Below are 20,661 nucleotides of genomic sequence, written 5' to 3' on the forward strand. Positions count from 1 at the left end.
ATTGTGTTAAGTTGATCTAGACCTTAATTATGCTCCCAAAAGGGATGGGGGGTAAAATGTGTACAAAGTGTAATTTTCCATTTGACATTAAAAAAAATTTTGGGTTTTACTTGGATAAGTTCAGCTTCACTGCAGTGTTGTTATACACTATGGAATTGAGTATTTCACATTCTTCTTTAAAGTGGGAAGAACTTGTTAATGAATGTTGGTCTCTTTGTAAGATATCAGGAGTATTGAAATAATCAATAAATTCTTGCTCCAACCTAAAAATTTAAGGACACTGTGTACAGCTGTTTAGGATGAAGCAATGAAGTTCTTTTAGGTAATGTATGTTTTAAGTTGTTATTTTTCCCTTGTGGAAGTACATCAGTTAGCTCTTCATAAAAAATTTTTAATAGCAGAGATTAAAGACCTATCTTTTAAGAACTGGGCATTCCCAAAGCTGTTTGCCCACATCCAAATGTTATATTCTACCTTGAATAAAGACCTTCACATCTAAAACTTTTTCCAAGCCATTAAGAGCAAACTACTCCAGCATACCTATATGATGGCATGGGTAACATGTGTGAACTGCCAGTCCGATAACAGCCACATGCACCAACCCCAGAAATGAATAGCAAAGACCAGTTGCTGACATAATCCTGGAATTTGCCACGGGGTATGCTTATTCTCACTCTCCTAATGTTTTTCATATTATGGCTACTAAGCAACGGAAGTGACCTTCTCCAAGCGGACTGCAAAGCTGAAGTCTCCATGACATGTAGTCTTGCCCTTCAGGGAATTTTCCACACTAGAGTGTCATAGACATAACATGCCTGCCCTTGACCTGGCAGAGACGATTCTAATACAAAGACTACGCTGGACTGTTGTGTTATTCGTTATCTGTTCCATTTCAGGGTAAATCTTCCACGTGCATCCCTGATGGCTGCCACTATAAGAAGCATATTTGCCAATGTGAAATAATTGTAGCTGCTCTTTATTCAGAACTCCTGGCTGCCTGATGTTTTGTAGGGAAACTATTACTAATTTCTACAACAGCCTTCATTGTTCCCTGTTTTGTGTCTATTTTACAGATGAGAAAAAAAAATATCACGCAGAGATATTAACTGACTTGCCCCAAACCACACGCTAATAGGCAGCAGCACTGGCATTAGGACCCCCAGCTCTCTGGTTCCAATCTCCTCTCTTCCCAGCGCACCTACTGTTGGAGGAGTAACATGTGGTTAAGCGAATTCCACCCTCCCCAGGTCACACTGATGAGCAGCCAACAGGTGCACTCAATCTCTCAATGCAAGATAAACCCAATAAAAGGCACAAATCCCATTAAAAGCAGCTGTAGGAATTTGAGTAACTAATTGGTTATTCTCTGTCTTAAAGACGGCTAATGTTAGCATGGAATTTCCATTTGTATAATTTTTCAATTAATCATGAACTGGGACTCCCATTTCTAAAGCCACCTTTTGACAGATGCTTTCAACGCTTGCCCCACACAACTCCCGTTACCTCTTTTTTTCTCCAGTGTAAAAATAATCATCTTTTTTTCCATTTCTGGGCCCACTTTCTGCTTTTCCTAGCCCTGCTAATTATTATAATGATGATGACTATTCATGTGAATAATTCAGTGCATTTTCATCATTACACGTCCTTCGTTTCTTTATGCTTCTCCTATGGGCTCCTATTAGTGTTAATCGCTCAGTCATGTTTGACTCTTTGCAACCCCATGGACTGTAGCCTGCCAGGCTCCTCTGTCCATGGAATTCTCCAGGCAAAAACACTGGAGTGGGTAGCCATTCCCTTCTCTAGGGGATCTTCCTGACCAGAGATTGAATCTAGGTCTCCTGCATTGCAGGCAGATTCTTTACTGTCTGAGCCATCAGGGAAACCCATGAGCTCCTATAAATCAGCACAAATACATGTTCCTGAAAGTATTTTTGGGCATCCTTTTGTCCAAATAAGAATCTATATGTTGTCTAATAAACTGTCTTATAACTTTAATATTTTTAATTTTTAAAAATTAATCTCATGATTTTATTATTTTTCTAAGCAGATCATTCTATATTTTAAGTTGAAGTATAGCTGATTTACAATATTTATATTAGTTTCAGGTCACAGCATAGTGATTCGTATTTTTACAGGTTATCCTCTTATTACATTAACAGTTATTACAAGATAATGGCTATATTCCCTGTGTCTACAGGGATTATATATATGCTGTATATTCCCTGTATTTTATATACAGTAGTTTGCACCTTTCCTTCCCCCACCCCAGGCTGCCCCTCTTTCCTCCCTGTCTCCACTGGTAACCACGAGTTCGTTTTCTGTATCTGTGAGCCTGCTTCTGTCTTGCTGTACACATTTGCTTGTTTTATTTTTTAGATTCCATATATAAGTGATATCGGGCTTCCCTGATAGCTCAGTTGGTAAAGAATCTGCCGGTAATGCAGGAGATCCTGGTTAGATTCCTGGGTTGGGAATATCTGCTTGAGAAGGGATAGGCACCCATTCTAGTATTCTTGGGCTTCCCTTGTGGCTCAGCTGGAAAAGAATCCACCTGCAATGCGGGAGACCTGGGTTCGATCCCTGGGTTGGGAAGATCCCCTGAGAAGGGAATGGCTATCCACTCTAGTATTCTGGCCTAGAGAATTCCATGGACTATATAGGCCATGGAACTGCAAAGAGTCAGACACGACTGAACGACTTTCACTTCACTTTGTAAGTGATACCATTCAGTATTTGTCTTTCTCTATTAGACGGTTTTTATAAACCTCCTAAAGTAGACTGAAAATCAGCTAGATAATATATCCAGTTACTTAGAGTATGAAACATAAGAGAAATACCCTATGGACGGACTCCTGTTCTCCTCTTGTGCTGAGGGCTGTGTAATTAATTGCTGCCCCAGAGCCCAAGGAACAATGGCTCACTTCTTCCTGCGTGTTTGTAATGTCCCCTGTCCAGCTCCCATTGTGGGTGGCCTGGGAAGGATGGATTCTCTTCTTGTGTTCAGTAGATGCCTTCAGCTTCCCTGGCTTGGGACCCACATGCAAACCGTATGTGTAGCAGAGCGTGGCTCACTCCTGCTGGCTTTAACTGGGGTGTGTCTAACAGGACAGACCGCTGACATAGTGGAGGATGCAGAGAGCAGTGCTATGGCACGTTTGTAGTTTCAGGAGCCTTCACAGCTCTGCTATTTTTGTAAGTGTTCTGCCCTCAGGTCCAAGACCGGTCCCTTCTGTTTCCCTGTCTAGAAGTGTGGAGAAAGTGACTAGAATCACCACAAGGGAGGGGAGAGGCCACCTGCCTGCAGGAACTTGGGGATCTTGCAAGGAATTACGATTTTCCTGCTGTTAGTACCTAAAGAAGGAGCAAGTTTTTGTCCTTTCATGATGACAATATGTAGTTTGTTTTCTCTTGATTATGAGAGGCAAGCTGTTTATTTAGTCCTTTGATTCAAAGCAATGACTTCAGTCTTCTTCACTGTGCTCACTCATCGCCTATTTCTGGCTGTCTAGAGATTTAATACTTAAGTCACTTTTGGGTATGTATGATATATCTTATCACCAAATGCTGAAGTGTGACTAAGTGGATCTGATTGGTCCTGGAAAGGTAACTTTTGTTTCTCTTCTCTTTTTTTGCACAGCTTTCTGCCTTTCCCTCTCTCTCTTTTATTTTAAAATTAGTTTACACAACTGATTGTTGAAACATATTTCTCTCTAAAAGTCATCAGAAAGTATGTGAAAGGGTAGAAATATAATAGCAGAGGATTGCTTCTAGTCCAAAAATAATATTGAATTCATTGTCCTTTTCTCTAAATCAGTCACTTTTAATGATTAAAACAAATATGTTTTCTCTTTTATTTTTGAGGTGTCTTATTTACTTATAACACAGGACTTCCCTGGTAGCTCAGCTGGTAAAGAATCTGCCTGCAATGCAGGAGACACCAGTTCAATTCCTGGGTCAGGAAGATCTGCTGGAGAAGGGATAGGCTACCCACTCTAGTATTCTTGGGCTTCCCTAAGGGCTCAGCTGGTAAGGAATCCCCTGCAGTGAAGGAGTCCTGGGTTCAATCCCTGGGTTGGGAAGATCCCCTGGAGAAGGGAACTCATTTATAGAACATTGTGAACAGCAGCTGCTGAGCATTTAAATATATTTAAATCATGCGAGCATGCCAGTCTTCTGTGTTTAAATTTCCATGAAATGGCTGTGCAGAAACTTTTCTGTATATTAAGCTCACTCTTCTTTCTGATGATCATCAAGCACTTGGATTTTTTCTTTTTAATCTAAGATCCTAAGAGTGCTCTCTTTACAGTTTCTTTGCTTCATGTTTAACTACTACATTTTTACTATCTTGTGAGAGAAACACCCCCTTGGAGACTGAACTTCTTCAGGCTGTGGTGTGGAGCCTGTATGTCTAATTTGGGTCAGCATTGGCGGGTGGTGGTCCCAGCACAGGAAGAACCCATGTCCTCTGCAGGAAGAAGGAACCCAGCAGATACTGGCTGAGGGTTGTTTCCAGTTTTCACCCTGCCCCTGGATCTCTGGGGGGCTTCGAGGTGACAACCCTTAGTACTTGGATCCTTTTCAGCCCTTTGAGTCAGAGTCTCTGCCATTTCTGCTCTTGTTCAGAAGCAAAGCCATCAGCAGGCTGAGACAGGAGCCCCTCCGACCTCCTTCACAGCTCAGCTCAGCATCCTGACCACTGAGCTCTATTTTAGTGATTTTGGTCCCGAGGGTGACCACATTGTTTGCACGGTGGTTCTGTTCCCTTTGTCCTCGTTCCTCTTTAGATATCATATAGCTCCAGTTACCTCTCGGGGCTGCTGTAAAAATAACAGATTAAAAATAACCAAAAACTGTTTGTAAACCTCATCACCGTGTGTAATAAAACCAAGGTCTGTTCTTTTTGAAGCAGGCCTGAACAAAATATTCTACTAAGGGCAACAGAAACTAAGTTTACTTTACTTTATAAAGGCTTTTTATCCTACCCTAGAAAGAAAAAATCTGCATTACATTGAATAATTACTTTTTGATGACCCCCATCTGGATTACTATTTGTCATTCTATTTTCCCAAAGGAAAATTTAGAAAAATATAAGACTCTCGAAAATAAAAGGCCCTACCATCACAGCAATATAGAAGTGGGTCTACATGTTTATTTTCAAAATAGAAAACACAGATCTTGTAACAGTCTGTCATTACCATAGCTGTTCCAGTTAGAAGAAAAAGGGTGATTTGATTATTTTGAAGAATTGTGCCATGTTTTACAGTGGAAATGGTGGGTTCCTTTATTCTTAAGTTGTATTTGTAATGACTCCTCCTAAATTATACATCACTCCGTAGCAAAAAATATAACACCTGGGGGAAATAACACAAGTCAAGTTTTATATATTGTTTAGTCGCTAAGTTGTGTCCAACTCCTTTGCAACCCCATCTGTCCATGGGCTTTCCCAGGCAAGAATACCAGAGTGGGTTGCCATTTCCTTCTCCAGGGCATCTTCCTGATCCAGGAATTGAACCTGCATCTCCTACCTTGGCAGGTGGATTCTTTACTGCTGAGCCACCAAGGAAGCCCAAAGTTTTATTACTCCTCCTATTAATAAAAAGGCAGGTTTTTTGTTTTTTTGTTTTTTGTTTTTAGTGGTGTTAAGCAAAAATAGACAAAAGCATTTTGAACCTGGAGTCACCCATTTCTGAACGTATTTTCCTAATACAGGTGTTATATCTGCTACTGATACAAAGATAGAGTCGGGAACTTGGAGCATTAATTGCAGCCTTGGCTGTCCCTACTAAGGCCTAGGGCGCTTGGCAACAACGAGGAGCCTGGAATGGCCCCCTCGGTTGGTGATGGGCGGCTGACAGCATCAGCGTCACTTCACTTGGGAAACTGTAGCATCATAGCCCTTCCTACCAGAGAAGGCGATGGCACCCCACTCCAGGACTCTTGCCTGGAAAATCCCATGGACAGAGGAGCCTGGTGGGCTGCCGTCTATGGGGTCTCACAGAGTTGGACACGACTGAAGCGACTTAGCAGCGGCAGCAGCAGCAGCAGCCCTTCCTACAGGCCAGGTTCTGTTTTAAGAGCTGGGCGCTGGCCACCACGTTGAATCCTCACTGCAAGCTCAGGAGGGACAGTTACTGTTTCCCCATTTTTGGGTGAGGCCTTCAGATGCAGTTCACGTAAGTGACTCACGCAAGTCCTGTTCCTAGAGAGCCCACACCTACTTTCCTGTGATCTTAAGACACATCCTATGACTTAGAGAAATTACTGTACAAAATCATGGGCTTGACCTATAAAATGTTTTTGATTTCTCCCCAAACTGATCAACTTGTTAGAGGTAAGCAACTTATCCCCTTCTTTTTTAAAGAAAATTTTTGTATCCTACCTTTGGGTGATAGCAGTGGAATAGGACCTATATACGCCATTGTGTGTGTGCTCAGTCATGTCCAACTCTTTGTGACCCCATGGACTGTAACCCACCAGGGTCCTCTGTCCATGGGATTCTCCAGGCAAGAATAACAGAGAGGGTTGCCGCTTCTTACTCTAGATCTTCCTAATCCCAGGAACCAACCCACATCTCTTGCATCTCTTGCATTGGCAGGCAAATTCTTTACCATTATGCCACCTAAGAAGCCCCTATGCCATTTCACAAATAGATTCCTGGTGATTATGTGGTCTTCTCTTGGTCCAAGGGGGTCATCAGAAGACTTCTAGACTAGGGGAATGCTTGGACCTACAGCCGCACCCACGGCCAGCAAAATCTTCTACCTCATCTTTATGCCTCCTGCCTTCCACACCACCAACAAAAACCTTCCCAATTTTCATTTGAAAGTCCTTCCCCACCCTAGTTTAGACTTTAAATGACTGTCCCTGAAATTAAAGGCAGAAAATCACAGAACCTTTTAAGTGTAGAAATGTGTGAACATAGAACCCTGACATGCCAAGTATAGTTTTAACATTTCAAGTGTATTAGCAACATCCAAATGTACTTGAAATGTAGGAGAAGGACTGGTAGTACAGTTCCTCTATGTCTGAAATATGCTTCTTTTCTATTAATAAATACAGCAGATGAACTGTGAGTAGAGAAACTGTCATTTGCTCCTCTTCTGAAAGAGCCAAGAAGTTGGCAAACATCCTCTCTCTTATTGTGTCATTTCTGGTGTTAATGCATTCAGACAGGTTTAACAGCAAGATCGCCTAGTCTGAAGTGTCATTTCTGGAGATGGTATTAAGGAATTTGAAAAGCATGGCCATAATGTGAGCCAAGTCAAGGATACACTACCGTTCATATATCAAAGCAGAAGTACTTTTTGATGATTTTTCAGAGATACTGACGAGCTTAAAAATACATAGATGGAGCCAGATTTTCCAGCCAATTTCTAGATTATAACAAATACACATTTTTCCATTTAAAAGGCCTTTTTTTTTTTTTTCCGCTAAAGGAAGTTGTATTAGTACTTTCTAACCTAACGCTATTCAGCTATATATTTACTAAACATCAACCACCTAGAACTGCGGTGTGGCAGCCACACCCATGGCTGTTTTGCATTGTTGGGAAACTTGGTGGATGAATGTCAATGTCATCACCTTGGGACAAAACTAAAGTTTAGCCAAGAATCAGAGTAAGTCTACCCTGTTTTTAGAACTAGTAGCCCAACTTGCATGTAAAAGAGAGCACTTTTATAAACAATTAATGCTCCTTGTAACACACATGCACACACACAAGTTATTCGTGTATAATTAGGAAGTCGTTTTCTGAGATTTTGGCTGAAAACTTCACTTTCATGAATGAAACATTTGGGTGACATCTCCAGTATTCCCCTTGAGAAAATAAAGTAACAAAATCCATTAGACACTTAAAGTCAGTGGATATTCTTTAATGTGGCTCCAGTGTTCTCTGTCTTGGCATGTTACCGTACTTTGGCACAAAATAGCATCAGAAGAGCCATTTTGTCTTTGAAGATGATAGATTCTGCACACTTAATCCATTAATCTAGGCTGATGGGCTTTGCCCAGAGTTAAAATATTCCATCTTACATAATGGTTTTCATATCAAATCTCTGAACAATACTAATTTTTCTGGTGACTACATTCAACCTCTCTGAGAGGTTAATTTTTTACAAGGATTTATGTATCAGTAGTTCTTGGTATATATGCTTAAGCTTTCTTGTAAGTAGTTTCAGAAAATATGAAATCACACGGTCCTCATAACAACCTTGAATCTAATGTGATTAGCCCCACTTTCTAGGTAAGAAAGTCAGAGCACAGAGAAGTCAATCTGATGGCAGACTGTCACACAGAGAATCAGTGGTGGAGCAGAGATCCAACTCCAGCCTCTGGCTCTAGGGTCTGGGCTTTACCCACTGGCCCACACTGCCTCTGTACTTCACACCAGACCACCCTCAGAGTTAGCAATGACGTGCTAAGAATAGAAACGAGAATACTTAACATTTCCAGACCCCCTTTCTGGTTACTTACCAACAGTTTCCTCCCCAGAGACTACATTCTGATCTTCAAAGTGAAATTTCAGACTGAAGGTTTTCAACTTTGGGAAGGTGAAGCCCTTGAGATCACAGAGGAGCGATCTTGGTAATGGGACCACGCAGAGTAATTTAGGATTGAGGACATTTAATATCTTTAGTGGGAAAGATGGAAAGTGGAGCTGAGACATTCTAATTGGGTGGTACTGTGCATATTTGAAATGTTACTTTCAAGTTGCAAATCCCACTTCCTGTGCCTTTAGTCCTCTAGTCCAGACTGATGAGGTCAAAAGAACTGTTTTACCAGAACAAAGGTTCAGCTCATAATGAACAAGGAGGCCCTCTGCATAGTCAGAAAAGTCACAGGAAGGTTCTGTAGCCCCCTAACTGATAAGGACCCCACAACATTTACAGGTTTATCCACAGGCACATGTGCTCCTGGAACAAGGAAGGTGTTCTGCTCTTGTTCATGCAACTATAACCTATCCTGAAAGCTTTCCCCTCTTCACTGTTGGTCTAGTAGAGGGGTGTGGTTTCTAATGTTTTATTTTCTGGGAGGAGATAGAGAGCAGGCTGCATGGACAGAAAGGCAAGTGAAGGTGAGGACCCTGTGGATGCAGGCCATCTGGGCACCGATAGCTGTAGTGTGGGGCCAGCCCACATGAGAGGTAACAGGAAGGAGAAGAATCCTCAGCCAAATGGTGGAAGTCATGGCTAGAGGAAACACTGGCTTAATTTTTGGGAAAGATTTTTCTCTAAACTCAAATAATTTTGGAAGCCACTCATTCTTTAAGGCCCCAGGATAAATAATGTAGCTAGTATATTGCAAAAGGGAAAAAAAAATACCACTTCCATCCATGAAGCTGAGGTGGGTTTCATTTTGTAATTTTCATGATTGCAAAGGGCTTCCCCTGTGGCTCAGCTGGTAAAGAATCTGCCTGCAATGCGGGAGACCTGGGTTCGATCCCTGGGTTGGGAAGATCCCTTGGAGAAGGAAAGGCTACCCACTCCAGTATTCTGGCCTGGAGAATTCCATGGACTGTATAGTCTATGGGGTTGCAAAGAGTCAGACACGACTGAGCGACTTTTCACTTCACTTCACTTCACTATTCCAAAAGGCTCCATAATCCTTCCATGAGCAATAGCCTTGATAGTCACGGAGTTTTCATGGCAATCTTTTCCTGTCATGCTGAACTTTTAAAGTGCAACTCACTTTTGGTCTGTGACGCTGGAAAAAAAAGCAGCTGAATCATCAACAGATAAATGTTACAGGTTGTTGGATAGGTTTTTTTCCCTTCCTTTTTGGGCAAAATCACTCAGGATGATTTATCTTTACTCATTCAAAAGCTCTCACTACCCTTAAAGAGAGGATAACCACAAACATTTCCTCTAAAAGTGATGCAGTAACAGCTGTCTGGCAGTTACTTAGCAGTTATTCCCTCCTGGTGATGCAAGGGGGATCATAGAACAGAGGCCCCCGGGGCCAAAGGCTGGTCCAGTCCCTGGCCTGTGGAGGTGAAGGGCGGGGCAAGTGAGCAAAGCTTCTTCTGTATTTACAGCCACTCCCCATGGTTTGGCATTACCTGAGCTCTGCTTCCAGTCAGATCAGGAGTGGCATTAGAGTCTCCTAGGAACGCAAACCCTACTGTGAATTACACATGCGAGGGAGCTAGATGGTTGTTGTTGTTCAGTTCCTCAGTCATGTCTGATTCTTTGCAACCCCATGGACTGCAGCATGCCAAGTTTCCCTGTCCTTCACTGTCTCCTGGAGTTTGCTTAAACTCATGTCCATTGAGTCGGTAATGCTATCCAACCAGTGATGCTATCTGCTCCCTCTTCTCTTCCTGTCCTCAATCTTCGCCAGCATCAGAGTCTTTTTCAATGAGTTGGCTCTTCGAAAATCAGGTGGCCAAAGTATTGGAGCTTCAGCTTCAGCATCAGTCCTTCCAGTGAATAGTCAGCATTGATTTTTTTTTAGAATTGACTGGTTTGATCTCTTGCAGCCCAAGGGACTCTCAAGAGTCTTCTCCAACATTGCAGTTCAAAAGCATCAATTCTTTGGCACTCAGCCTTCTTTATGGTCCAACTCTCACATCCATACATAACTACTGGAAAAACCATGGCTTTGACTAGACGGACCTTTGTCAGCAAAGTGATTGCATGTTCCTTATGAGAATCATCCTGAAACCATCCCCCTCACACACCAGTCCGTGGAAAAAATTGTTATCCATGAAACCATTCCCTGGAGCCAAAAGGTTGGGGACCACTGTTGCTAGGGAGTGTAACTCTAACTTAAAGTGCAAAGATGGGGCTTCCTGGTAGCTCAATGATAAAGAATCTTCCTGCCAATGCAGGAAACATGGCAGGAGCTTCCACATGCCTTAGGGCAACTGAACCCCTTCACCACTCCCAAGGCCCCGTGCCCTAGAGCCCGTGCTTTGCCACTAGAGAAGCCACCGAAGCGAGGAGCGGGAGCACTTCTACTGGAGAGTAGTCCCCCTTGTTGCAACTGGAGTAAACCCTATGCAGCAATGAAGACCCAGCCCAGCCAATAAATAAATGAATAAAATTATTCAAGTGCAAGGATGAGCTCAACAGAGCTTTAGGTTTCCTATTCCGTGATTTGGATCATTTTTTTTAAATATTACAGATTAAATAATAAGGAAGGAGATAAGCCTTTTTGAGGTCTTCCCTGTAGCTCAAATGGTAAAGAGTTTGCCTGCAATTCAGGAGACCTGGGTTTGAACCCTGGGTCAGGAAGATCCTCTGGAGAAGGAAATGTCAACTCACTCCAGTAGTCTTGCCTAGAGAATCCCATGGACAGAGGAGACTGGTGGACTACAGTCCATGGGATGGCAACAAGTCAGACATGACTGAGCAACTAACGCTACACCAAGTGTTGTTGTTTTTTTTTTTTTTTGGCGGGGGATATCTTTATGGTCTAAAATACTAGGAAAAAGTACAGAAAAGATGTTGCTGCCGCTGCTGCTGGTAAGTCGCTTCAGTCGTGTCTGACTCTGTGTGACCCCATAAACGGCAGCCCACCAGGCTCCGCCGTCCCTGGGATTCTCCAGGCAAGAACACTGGAGTGGGTTGCCATTTCCTTCACCAATGCATGAAAGTGAAAAGTGAAAGTGAAGTCGCTCAGTTGTGTCTGACTCTTCACGACCCCATGGCCTGTAGCCTACAAGGCTCCTCCGTCCAAGGGATTTTCCAGGCAAGAGTACGGGAGTGGGTTGCCATTTCCTTCTCCGGAAAAGATGTTGATAGGTTTTTAATAGGCTTTCTATGTAAACAATGCTTTTGACCTTGCCGTAGTCTTTGAAGGTGGCTTTATCAACCAAGATCGCTTCAATGATGAAATGCTAGTAATTGTTAATGGTAGCCCCTTCTTATAACATTCAAGATTCTCAATATCCAAGTTTAAACTGAGTGGAGCTAGATTTTGAATTTTTTCAAGCTGTTTCTTTTTCATAGGTTCAAAAAGAAAAAACAAATGTTGCCACATCAGGGTAGGCCAGGTGATAGAGTATTATCTTCTTTGTTAGCAAAAGGTAAGGAAAAGGTAGACGTTCAGTGGAAAAGCAAGTTCTAAAACATGTACAAAATGACTCTCTTTTTAAAAAAATGTATATAAACTTACTTTGGGAGGCCATTCATCCAAATATTAATTCGAGTTATCCCTAAACTGCCCTCGATTTTCTCTTTTCCACTTTTTCCTGTATTTTCTGCAGCAAACCTGCATGACTTTCTTATTAGAGAGCAACAACAAATGCTACTTTTATTTTTTTTAAATGTTTATTTGTTAAGATTTTTTTTTGATGGGAACCATTTTTTTTAAATTTTATTTTATTTTTAAACTTTACATAATTGTATTAGTTTTGCCACCATTTTTAAAGTCTTTATTGAATTTGTTACAATATTGCTTCTGTTTTATGTTTTGTTTTTCTTTTTTGGCCGGAGGCATGTGGGATCTTAGCTCACCTACCTGGGATCGAACCCACACCCTCTGCCTTGGAAAGCGAAGTCTTAACCATTGGACCTCTAGGGAAGTCCCGAAATTCTGTTTTTAAAAGTAAATAAATGTAGAGTTACAGTGGAATCAGTCAGCCAGGTGTGTGAACCCAGCCCAGACCTAGTGCCTAGGGAAGTAGGGACAGACAGAACAAGGGGAATGGGGATCTGTCTATTATGAGATCCTGAAAATTTGGAGCAATCAGTATTTCGGAATCTTAGTGAGGCTTCATATCTGGCCAATTCCCCAAGAGTCTCAGTCTTTATGTCCGCTGCGCCAAGTATGTAAGTAACTCCAGAGATGATCCGGGTGGTGTGCCAGGGGCCCTCAGGACCCTGAGGTGAGAAGCACTGGGCCTGGGTATCCACCCCTGCTGTCTCCAGCAGCGGCCCCCAAACCGACCAAGGGTGAGAGGGTACAGATGTCAAGCATCTGGAGCTCTCTCTCCCCCTTCATTTAGGAAAACACACAATGGATGGATGACTCAGATCACTTAATTAGAGATACTCAGGTTCTTAGACATAATTTTATTTACCTTTCTGTGGTGTGAGTAGTCTTTGGGGAAACATTCCAAGACATTCCTAACTTTAGGACTTAACTGATTAAATTTGAAAACCATCTCAGCACAAAAGCTTTGGCCCTATTTTTGTCTCTTTTTATGACCAGAAATGTTACTTCAGGAATATATATTTCAGAGTTAATATTTCTGAACCATGTTTCTCAAACTTGAATGGACATCTGCCCACAGGGCTTTGCGCTCACAGGACTCTGAGGTGTAGTAGGACTGAATTTCCTTTATAATTGTTTCTCTACTTAACTTTATAAGGAAACACATGTCCAAACTGAGGATAGCCCCATTTTAAGTTTCAACATGGTTTGGGTTTTACAGCATCCAAGATTTTCCTAACTACGCAAGCCTTTTTTTTTTTTTTTTCTTTTTCATTCCTTTTCTTTTTTGGTCTTAAAACATGCTCTTTTGGCTGGTTCAGTAAGTTGTTCCTGCCAACCAGTTGCTTTTATGGTAATTGACAGCGTAGCTGATTTTTGGAACCTGAGGATCTAAAAAGGCATTTTAGCTCAGACGTGGGAGAGGCTGAGCCAAGCTACTTGCAGAGTAGGAGATAGGCTGAGCTGAATGTAGGACATGCATAGACCTCGGGTCTGTGCATGGTAATTAGCGTCAGGGAAACGCCTGCTCTGGCTCAGACTGCCCTCTTTTCAGCAGCGTTCAGAGCCCTTCCTTCTCCTGTCAGATCCTTCCTTGAGCTACTGGGTGCCACTCCTGGAGGAGAGCCAACGAGACCGCCCATCTGCTGCAGTGGCGTTGAGTTGGAAGTGGGGGGGGGGGAAGTGTTCAGAAACCCACCCTTCCTTAAATCCTGATGATCGGCTGAAAAGACACAAAGCCATTGAACCAAATGACTGCCAGCCGGTTTATACTTCAAAGGAAAAGAGCATGTGAAAAAAAAAATCACATTTAACACAATTATTTCATAGAATGAGCAGGTTGTGCATTTTCTGAACTCCCCTCAGATAATCTGGGGCATTTCCCCAGATTTCATCTCAGCGCAAGGAATAGGGGGGAAAAAAGTCTCCCCAAACTGCCAGATCTTTATAGTCCTTCGCTTTCCTACAAAAGCATGAATGTTTCAGAGTAAAAGGGCCCCTGTTTGCTGTCTTCCCCTGGCTGCTTCCTCTGGGAACTGCGCCTCTGAGGGGGCGGGGGTGGGGGGTGTCTCTCAGATGCATAATACCCAGTAGTAGGAAAAGCACACCCTTCTAACACCAGTGTATGTTCTGAACCAAAACCTGGGCACAGAGACCCCCCCACCCCCACCCCCAAAAGCAGTCACAGTCAGCTTTTCCTTCTCGGTTTGAGATCTTTGACATTGAAATTTGTTACATGCTGTTTTAACACTGGACTGATACAGAAGCAGACTGTTTCTTTTCATTCCTTTTTTTATGAAACCTTTTCTTCTGTGGTTGGGAAAGGAACCTGAACCCATACCTAATGACACTAAGTGCCCATCTGCCCTAGAAATAAAACACAGGAATCCTCTTTGTTGCAAGGACATTGTGAAAATTCCTGAAACTAATGAAGAACTCCCAAATGGGGATGGGGTCTCTGTGCTTACACTTTGAAGTGTATTTTCATAAGCACCAAACTGTAAAACACATAGGCCCCAAGAGTAAGCAGAGTTTTACAGTTTCACAGTTGGCTGTGGTCAAGGTGTTTGTTGGTGGAATGCTTCCAGCAAGCAGTCATGAAGTTAGGGAGTGCTTGCAGTGTCTAGCTGGCAAGGGGGCCAAGGAAGCTCTCCGTGGACCTTCACAGGGATGTCTGTGTCTTCCTTGCATGTGCAGTCGGCAGCCACCTGCTTCCTTCCTGTCCTCTGCTCTGTAACCACTCACTGTTCACAGTCCAGGTGGGGAATCTGATTCTGAACATTCAAGAGAGTTCCATCCCTGAGCCAGAACGTGAGTCACATGGTCTTCTCTAAATTAGGTTGTGTTATTTCCCTAACGTTGTTTAGGGAATCATGGACCTTACTCTGCTTTTGCCAAGACTTTCCATTGAATAAATATCTCCAACACCTATTGTTTCTCTTTGGCAACAGAATGGTTGCAATTTGTGGACAAAAGTGAGCAAAGGCTAACCCCCTTTTTTATTCTCTCTCTCTCTGTGTAAAATGTCCAATGTTGTTAGCTTTTCTTGTCCTAAACAAAGGTATTGACTTATTCTCTGTTGTCTCTGTCGTCATTGAGCAAAGATTTGCAGATAATAGCACCAAACAAAGAAAGACTTAATAGACAGCAGAGACTTGCTGCCCACACGCAGAGTTTTTTTTGTTGTTGTTCAGTCGCTAAGTCATGTCCAACTCTTTGCGACCCCATGGACTGCAGCACGCCAGGCTTCCCTGTCCTTCACCATCTCCCGGAGCTTGCTTAAACTCATGTCCATTGAGTTGGTGATGTCATCCAACCATCTCATCCTCTGTGGGCTCCTTCTCCTCCTTTTCCAGTGAATCAGCTCTTCACATCAGGTGGCCAAAGTTACTAACACCGAATAAGTTAGACCCAAAGTGCCTAGAATCATACAAGGAACATAGGACATAGTAAGCTAGGATCATCACAGTTCTGTGAATTCAAAGTTGTCATTGTTTTTCTTCTATTTACATGAGTAATATTCTAATTCCAAAATTATCAAGCACCAGAGGTGGAGCTAACCGTCCAAGCTGACCTTGCAGGGGCCAGAAGGTCCAGAAGGTGATCAACTGCTCACGGATCCACTTATTTTTCCAAAGATGCCTTAAAAGAAAACCAAAGGGACTAACACTTATTGTTCCATTTGGGGCCAGACACATGTAGCCTTGGGCTTCCCTGGTGGCTCAGACAGTAAGGAATCCACCAGGGTAATATCCCTGGGTTGGGAAAACCCCCTGGAGGAGGGCATGGCAACCCACTCCAGTATTCTTGCCTGGAGAATCCCATGGACAGAGGAGCTTAGCGGCTACAGCCCATGGGGTCACAAAGAGGCAGACAGGACTTAGGGATTAAGCACAGCACAGCAGCACACGTAGTCTCATTTATTTATTTATTAAATTCATTTAACGACTTTGTCATTTATTCACTAAGTGCTTTTGTTTCGCTTGATGTCTTCCTTTTTTTTTTTTTTTTTTTTTTGGTGCGGGGGTGAGGTGGGCCTTGAGTAAAAGGTTGTGCAAAGAGCTCATGGCGACCATTATTGTCTCAGGTCTTCACTGCACGGCCTGACTCAGGATGTGTGAACACACTTCACTGACTCTTTTCTGAAGGCATCAAAGTTTAGCTACTATGTCGAAGTGGCCATATTGCTGTTTTCTCTTCCCTCTCGTCCCTGGAAGTGCCGCCATGGCTGGACTATATTATTATCATGTTCATGCTCTTCCCCCCAGGTCTCTCCTGGTTCCACAACCCTCTGGGAGCCCAGGGCTGGACATTGGGGTGCATGGCCTAACTAGCCTTGAGAATTGCAGAGAAAAAAAATTGGCCTTCAGAAATACTGGGTTAGGAGAGAAGAAGAAAAGGAGAGGACTGGGAGCAGGAGAAAGCTTTCCAGAAACCATGGAGTTCAGAGACAGCTGTGAGCAAATGCCATGTTTCTTGTGCTTCTCATGTGTGGCACAGCGCCTCCTGCAGCTTCTTGGTGGTAGTGGTGGTTGTTGATGGCAGTGACTTAACTACTGTATTTTGGGGCCTCTAAGGAGATCAGTCCTGGGTGTTCTTTGGAAAGAATGATGCTAAAGCTGAAACTCCAGTACTTTGGCCACCTCATGCAAAGAGCTGACTCATTGGAAAAGACTCTGATGGTGGGAGGGATTGGGGGCAGGAGGAAAAGGGGACGACAGAGGATGAGATGGCTGGTTGGCATCACTGACTCGATGGACGTGAGTTTGAGTGAACTCCGGGGATGGACAGGGAGGCCTGGTGTGCTGCGATTCACGGGTCGCAAAGAGTCAGACATGACTGAGCAACTGAACTGAACTGAACTGAAGGCTGATGGGGAGTCCCAACCCCATTCTTTGTTCTTCCCCCACTTCTTTACCCTCTGGAATCTTTCCCTCCAGCATGTCTGTTTTTGTGTTCCCAATATCTCGTTCTTTTGGCCAAAGGAGTTCCCCTAGAGAGGCTTAATCCAGACCAGAAACCCATTTCATCCTCCTTCGTAATAATGTGGTTTTGATAGACATGCATGTTCTGAGTGAAGGAGCCAATCTAAACCAAAGGTGAAAATGCATGAGCAGAGGCCACACCCTACGCTTCATTCCCTGCAATGGACGGTGCAGGGCTTATGTGGACCTTACACACCAGAGCTGCTTGTTCTGATACACCAGGAATTCCAGGTTGCTGTCAGCACTGGGTCATGTTCATCTGCTGACTTGCCAGAGGGGACTATTTGCCAGTCTTTTTCCTGAGATGAGGTTTGATTTCCAGGAAACCATAGACTGTTGAGCTACAGGCACTCCAAAGATCATCCAGGAGCCCCTATTTTATAGTTCAGGCTCTCCTGGTGGCTTAGTGGTAAAAAATCCTCCTGCCAGTGCAGGGGAAGAGAGTTTGATGCTTGATCCGGAAAGATCCCACATGCTGTGGAGCAGCTAAGCCTATATGCTACAAGTATTGTGCCTGCACTCTAGAGTCTGGGAGCTGCAACTCCTGAGCCTATGCACTGCAGCTACCGATGCCTGAGTGTGCTGGAGCCTGTGCTCTGCAACCAAAGAAGCCACCCCTATCAGAAGCCCGTGCACCGCAACTACAGAGAGCCCCCATTCACCCCACCTAGAGAAAAAGCCCAAGCAGCAACAAAGATCCAACACAGCCAGAAATAAGTAAATACTGGGTGTTTGTTTGTTTGTTTGTTTGTTTTTGGAAAAAAGAAAACAAAAAAAGAAAAGTAATCCAATCTTTGCTTTTCTTTACAGACACTCTGGAAAATGGATCTAATAAGGGTGACAGGTGAGTGGTATGTTTTTATTTGCCATCCATGCTTTTCAGTGATGATCTTTTCTACGTACGCTGCTGTGAGTTTGATCATTTTCTTTCTGTTCTGCTTAAATCCAGTGCAGCTACTAGAAAGGGACCGAGCAAGGATGACACATACTGGAAGGAGATCAACGCAGCCATGGCCTTAACCAATCTCGCGCAGGGAAAGGACAAGCCGCAGGGGACCACCAGCTGCATCATCCAGAAGTCGTCCCACATTGCGGAAGTGAAGACGGTCAAAGTGCCCCTGGTTCCGCAGTTTTAAGAGTTTGTCACTTTTCAGATGGATGGCCGTTCTTCGCATCAGTGTTTCTTCATAAACCCTCATCCTAAGAGCTGGAGCAGGAGTGACAGTGACTCCCTCTCAAACCTCTTCTTATTTTTAATCATCCTAAATGTATCATTTAGTTGCTTCTGTAAAAGACATATAAATTATAAAACTCCACTTTAATCAAAAATATTAACTTATTTTATGTTACTCCAAGTATGCGTAAAATGTCTGTGTTGCCGTTACAGTAAGTGCCTTGCTTCTTGAAAATAAGTTACAACGTGGGCACAGCAGAGCAGCAGTGCCTCAAAACGATAGCACCACAATGCTTACTAAACTGTGAGCTTTATTCTGGATGGACCTGCCACCGGTGCCAGGACTGGAACCAAAACTGCTGAACACCTTGAAATGTGTTCACTAGTTCCCATGTTAAAGCTTGGAAATCTCTTCAGCCCAGATGAAATGTTCCTTTTAAAAAAAAAAATCTGCAATATTTAAAATTGTTCAATGTGCTTTGCAGAGTGACAGTGAGAATTTTATGCATGTATCCTGCCTGGATATCTGGTAGGTTACAAACTTCCAAAAGGAAAGGCTTGGGAATCACATAATGTGTACATTCAAGGAAAATGGCAATGAATGCGATCAGAAAAATAAGTCTTTAAGCACTGCTGGAAGACACCATGATGCTCTTTAGAATTGATTTGGATTTTTTTCTCAAGTTTTGCCAAAGTTTTCAAAAACTTCATTATCTCAGTAACTCGAAATTTTCCTGTGTAAAACTCAATTTATAATTTAGTTTTAAAACATAATCCCATTTGCATTAGAGTCAGTGTTTTTTGTGATGGAAACTGTTTTTCATACGGAATAGCTCTTTTTCACATGGAAAAACCTTTTATTTGGTTCATTTCAAATCACAATTGCTGATGGGCAACTTACACTGCATTGAGAACAAGGCAATAAAGGAAATGGATCTCTGTGGGTATACATATACACACAACATTGATTTTTAAATTTAAGACATATGGAAAACAAACATTGAACAGTCTCTGAATTTTGCCAAGTAGGACATTAAAATGAAATCATGCATTAAAATAAAGTACATTTTGTTTCTAAATTAGGCTATCATTGAGTGAGAATAATCAATATCAAGAAAGAAGATCTTTTTCAGTCAAACGTTAGTATTCTCATCAGCCTGGGGAGGCTTGAAGTTTGAATAAACAGAAGAGATGCCAAATATAACAGAGTATTTGTGCTCAGAGAAGTAAAAGAGCCTTGACTCTTATGTTGGGATGTTTTTTCTGGGTATGTAATCTATTTTATAATTTTTTTTAAAAACTGGAAAGCATTTTTTTGAGTGTGAATGACAGCCAGCAGTGCAGCCGCATGGTGATATTTTTCTTTATTTTGCAAAATACGTTTAAAACCAAAGGCTGCTCTAGTTGATATATGGACAGTATCAGTCTTGATATAAATTGTAGGACACTTTTTCATGTAACATAACATTTGGGGGTTGGGTTTATTTAGTGTAATGAAAATAATTTGATATAAAAATATTTTGTATATATATATATTTTTACTTTGTTTTCTAAGTTGCTGTTTGCAGTAAGAGTAAGTGCAAAGCAAGATATGTAAGTTATGACTGTATGATCAGATGAAGTATGAGTTCTTTTGGTTTATAAGATCCTTAAATAGTTATAGATCCATGATAAAAACTTTGGAATCTTTATAAAACAAGTTTGCCAAAATGTGATCATGTCAGTGAAAACTAAGGACAAGTACTTCACTCTTTTTCATACTATTATAAGTTATTCTGGTATTAAATATTTTAATAAAATTGTTTTTGTTTTTACATATTTCAGTTAGATAAATGAATGCTGGTTGCTTTTTTATTTAAATTAGTCATAATTGATTTTTACCACCTTTTCAAAAAGAATCAGCAAATTTGTTCTATGTTATAAATTACAGATGACAAATCAATAAGGACAGCTCTTCACGTGATTTTTTGTTTTTAAACACCAAAGCTTGGAGTCTGGTCTATAAATACATCAAGACAATTATATAATTAGCACATCCTAGGCAGTATCTCCAGTTGCAATTACTTTTACTTTTTTTTTTCTTATGCTGCTTTAATATTTTCTGGAAATTAAAGTCCTCCCCCCAATCCTTTAAAAAAATTCTTCAACAATGCTGAGTCAGCAGCTGAGACCCTAACTCATAATTTATGTTGTAGAGAAATAGAATTACCTCTATTCTTTGTTTTGCCATATGTAATCATTTTAATAAAATTAATAACTGCCAGGAGTTCTTGACAGATTTAAAATAAAAGTTAATTTCTAGACCTCACAATGATCATAAGAATGTTGTTTTCCTTTGAGAGCTGA

The 20,661-nt window shown here is 42.0% G+C and overlaps 1 protein-coding gene across 6 annotated transcripts in view; it reads left to right on the top strand.

Annotated features, from left to right (window-relative positions):
• The window catches only part of MKX (mohawk homeobox), a 71,466-nt gene extending 50,840 nt beyond the window's left edge, over window positions 1–20,626 (top strand). For 5 of the 6 annotated variants that reach the window (XM_019973191.2, XM_019973188.2, XM_019973190.2 and 2 more), the window contains exons 6-7: window positions 17,952–17,985; window positions 18,091–20,626. In XM_019973191.2, the coding sequence (XP_019828750.1) occupies window positions 17,952–17,985; window positions 18,091–18,277 (221 nt within the window). In that variant the 3' untranslated portion in view covers window positions 18,278–20,626. The remainder of the gene's footprint in view (window positions 1–17,951; window positions 17,986–18,090) is intronic. The other variant, XM_019973192.2, reaches the window with a different exon arrangement.
• Window positions 20,627–20,661: the final 35 nt, after the last annotated feature.

The sequence above is a fragment of the Bos indicus genome, chromosome 13 (genome assembly GCF_029378745.1).
Source record: "Bos indicus isolate NIAB-ARS_2022 breed Sahiwal x Tharparkar chromosome 13, NIAB-ARS_B.indTharparkar_mat_pri_1.0, whole genome shotgun sequence".
Classification (NCBI taxonomy): domain Eukaryota; kingdom Metazoa; phylum Chordata; class Mammalia; order Artiodactyla; family Bovidae; genus Bos; species Bos indicus.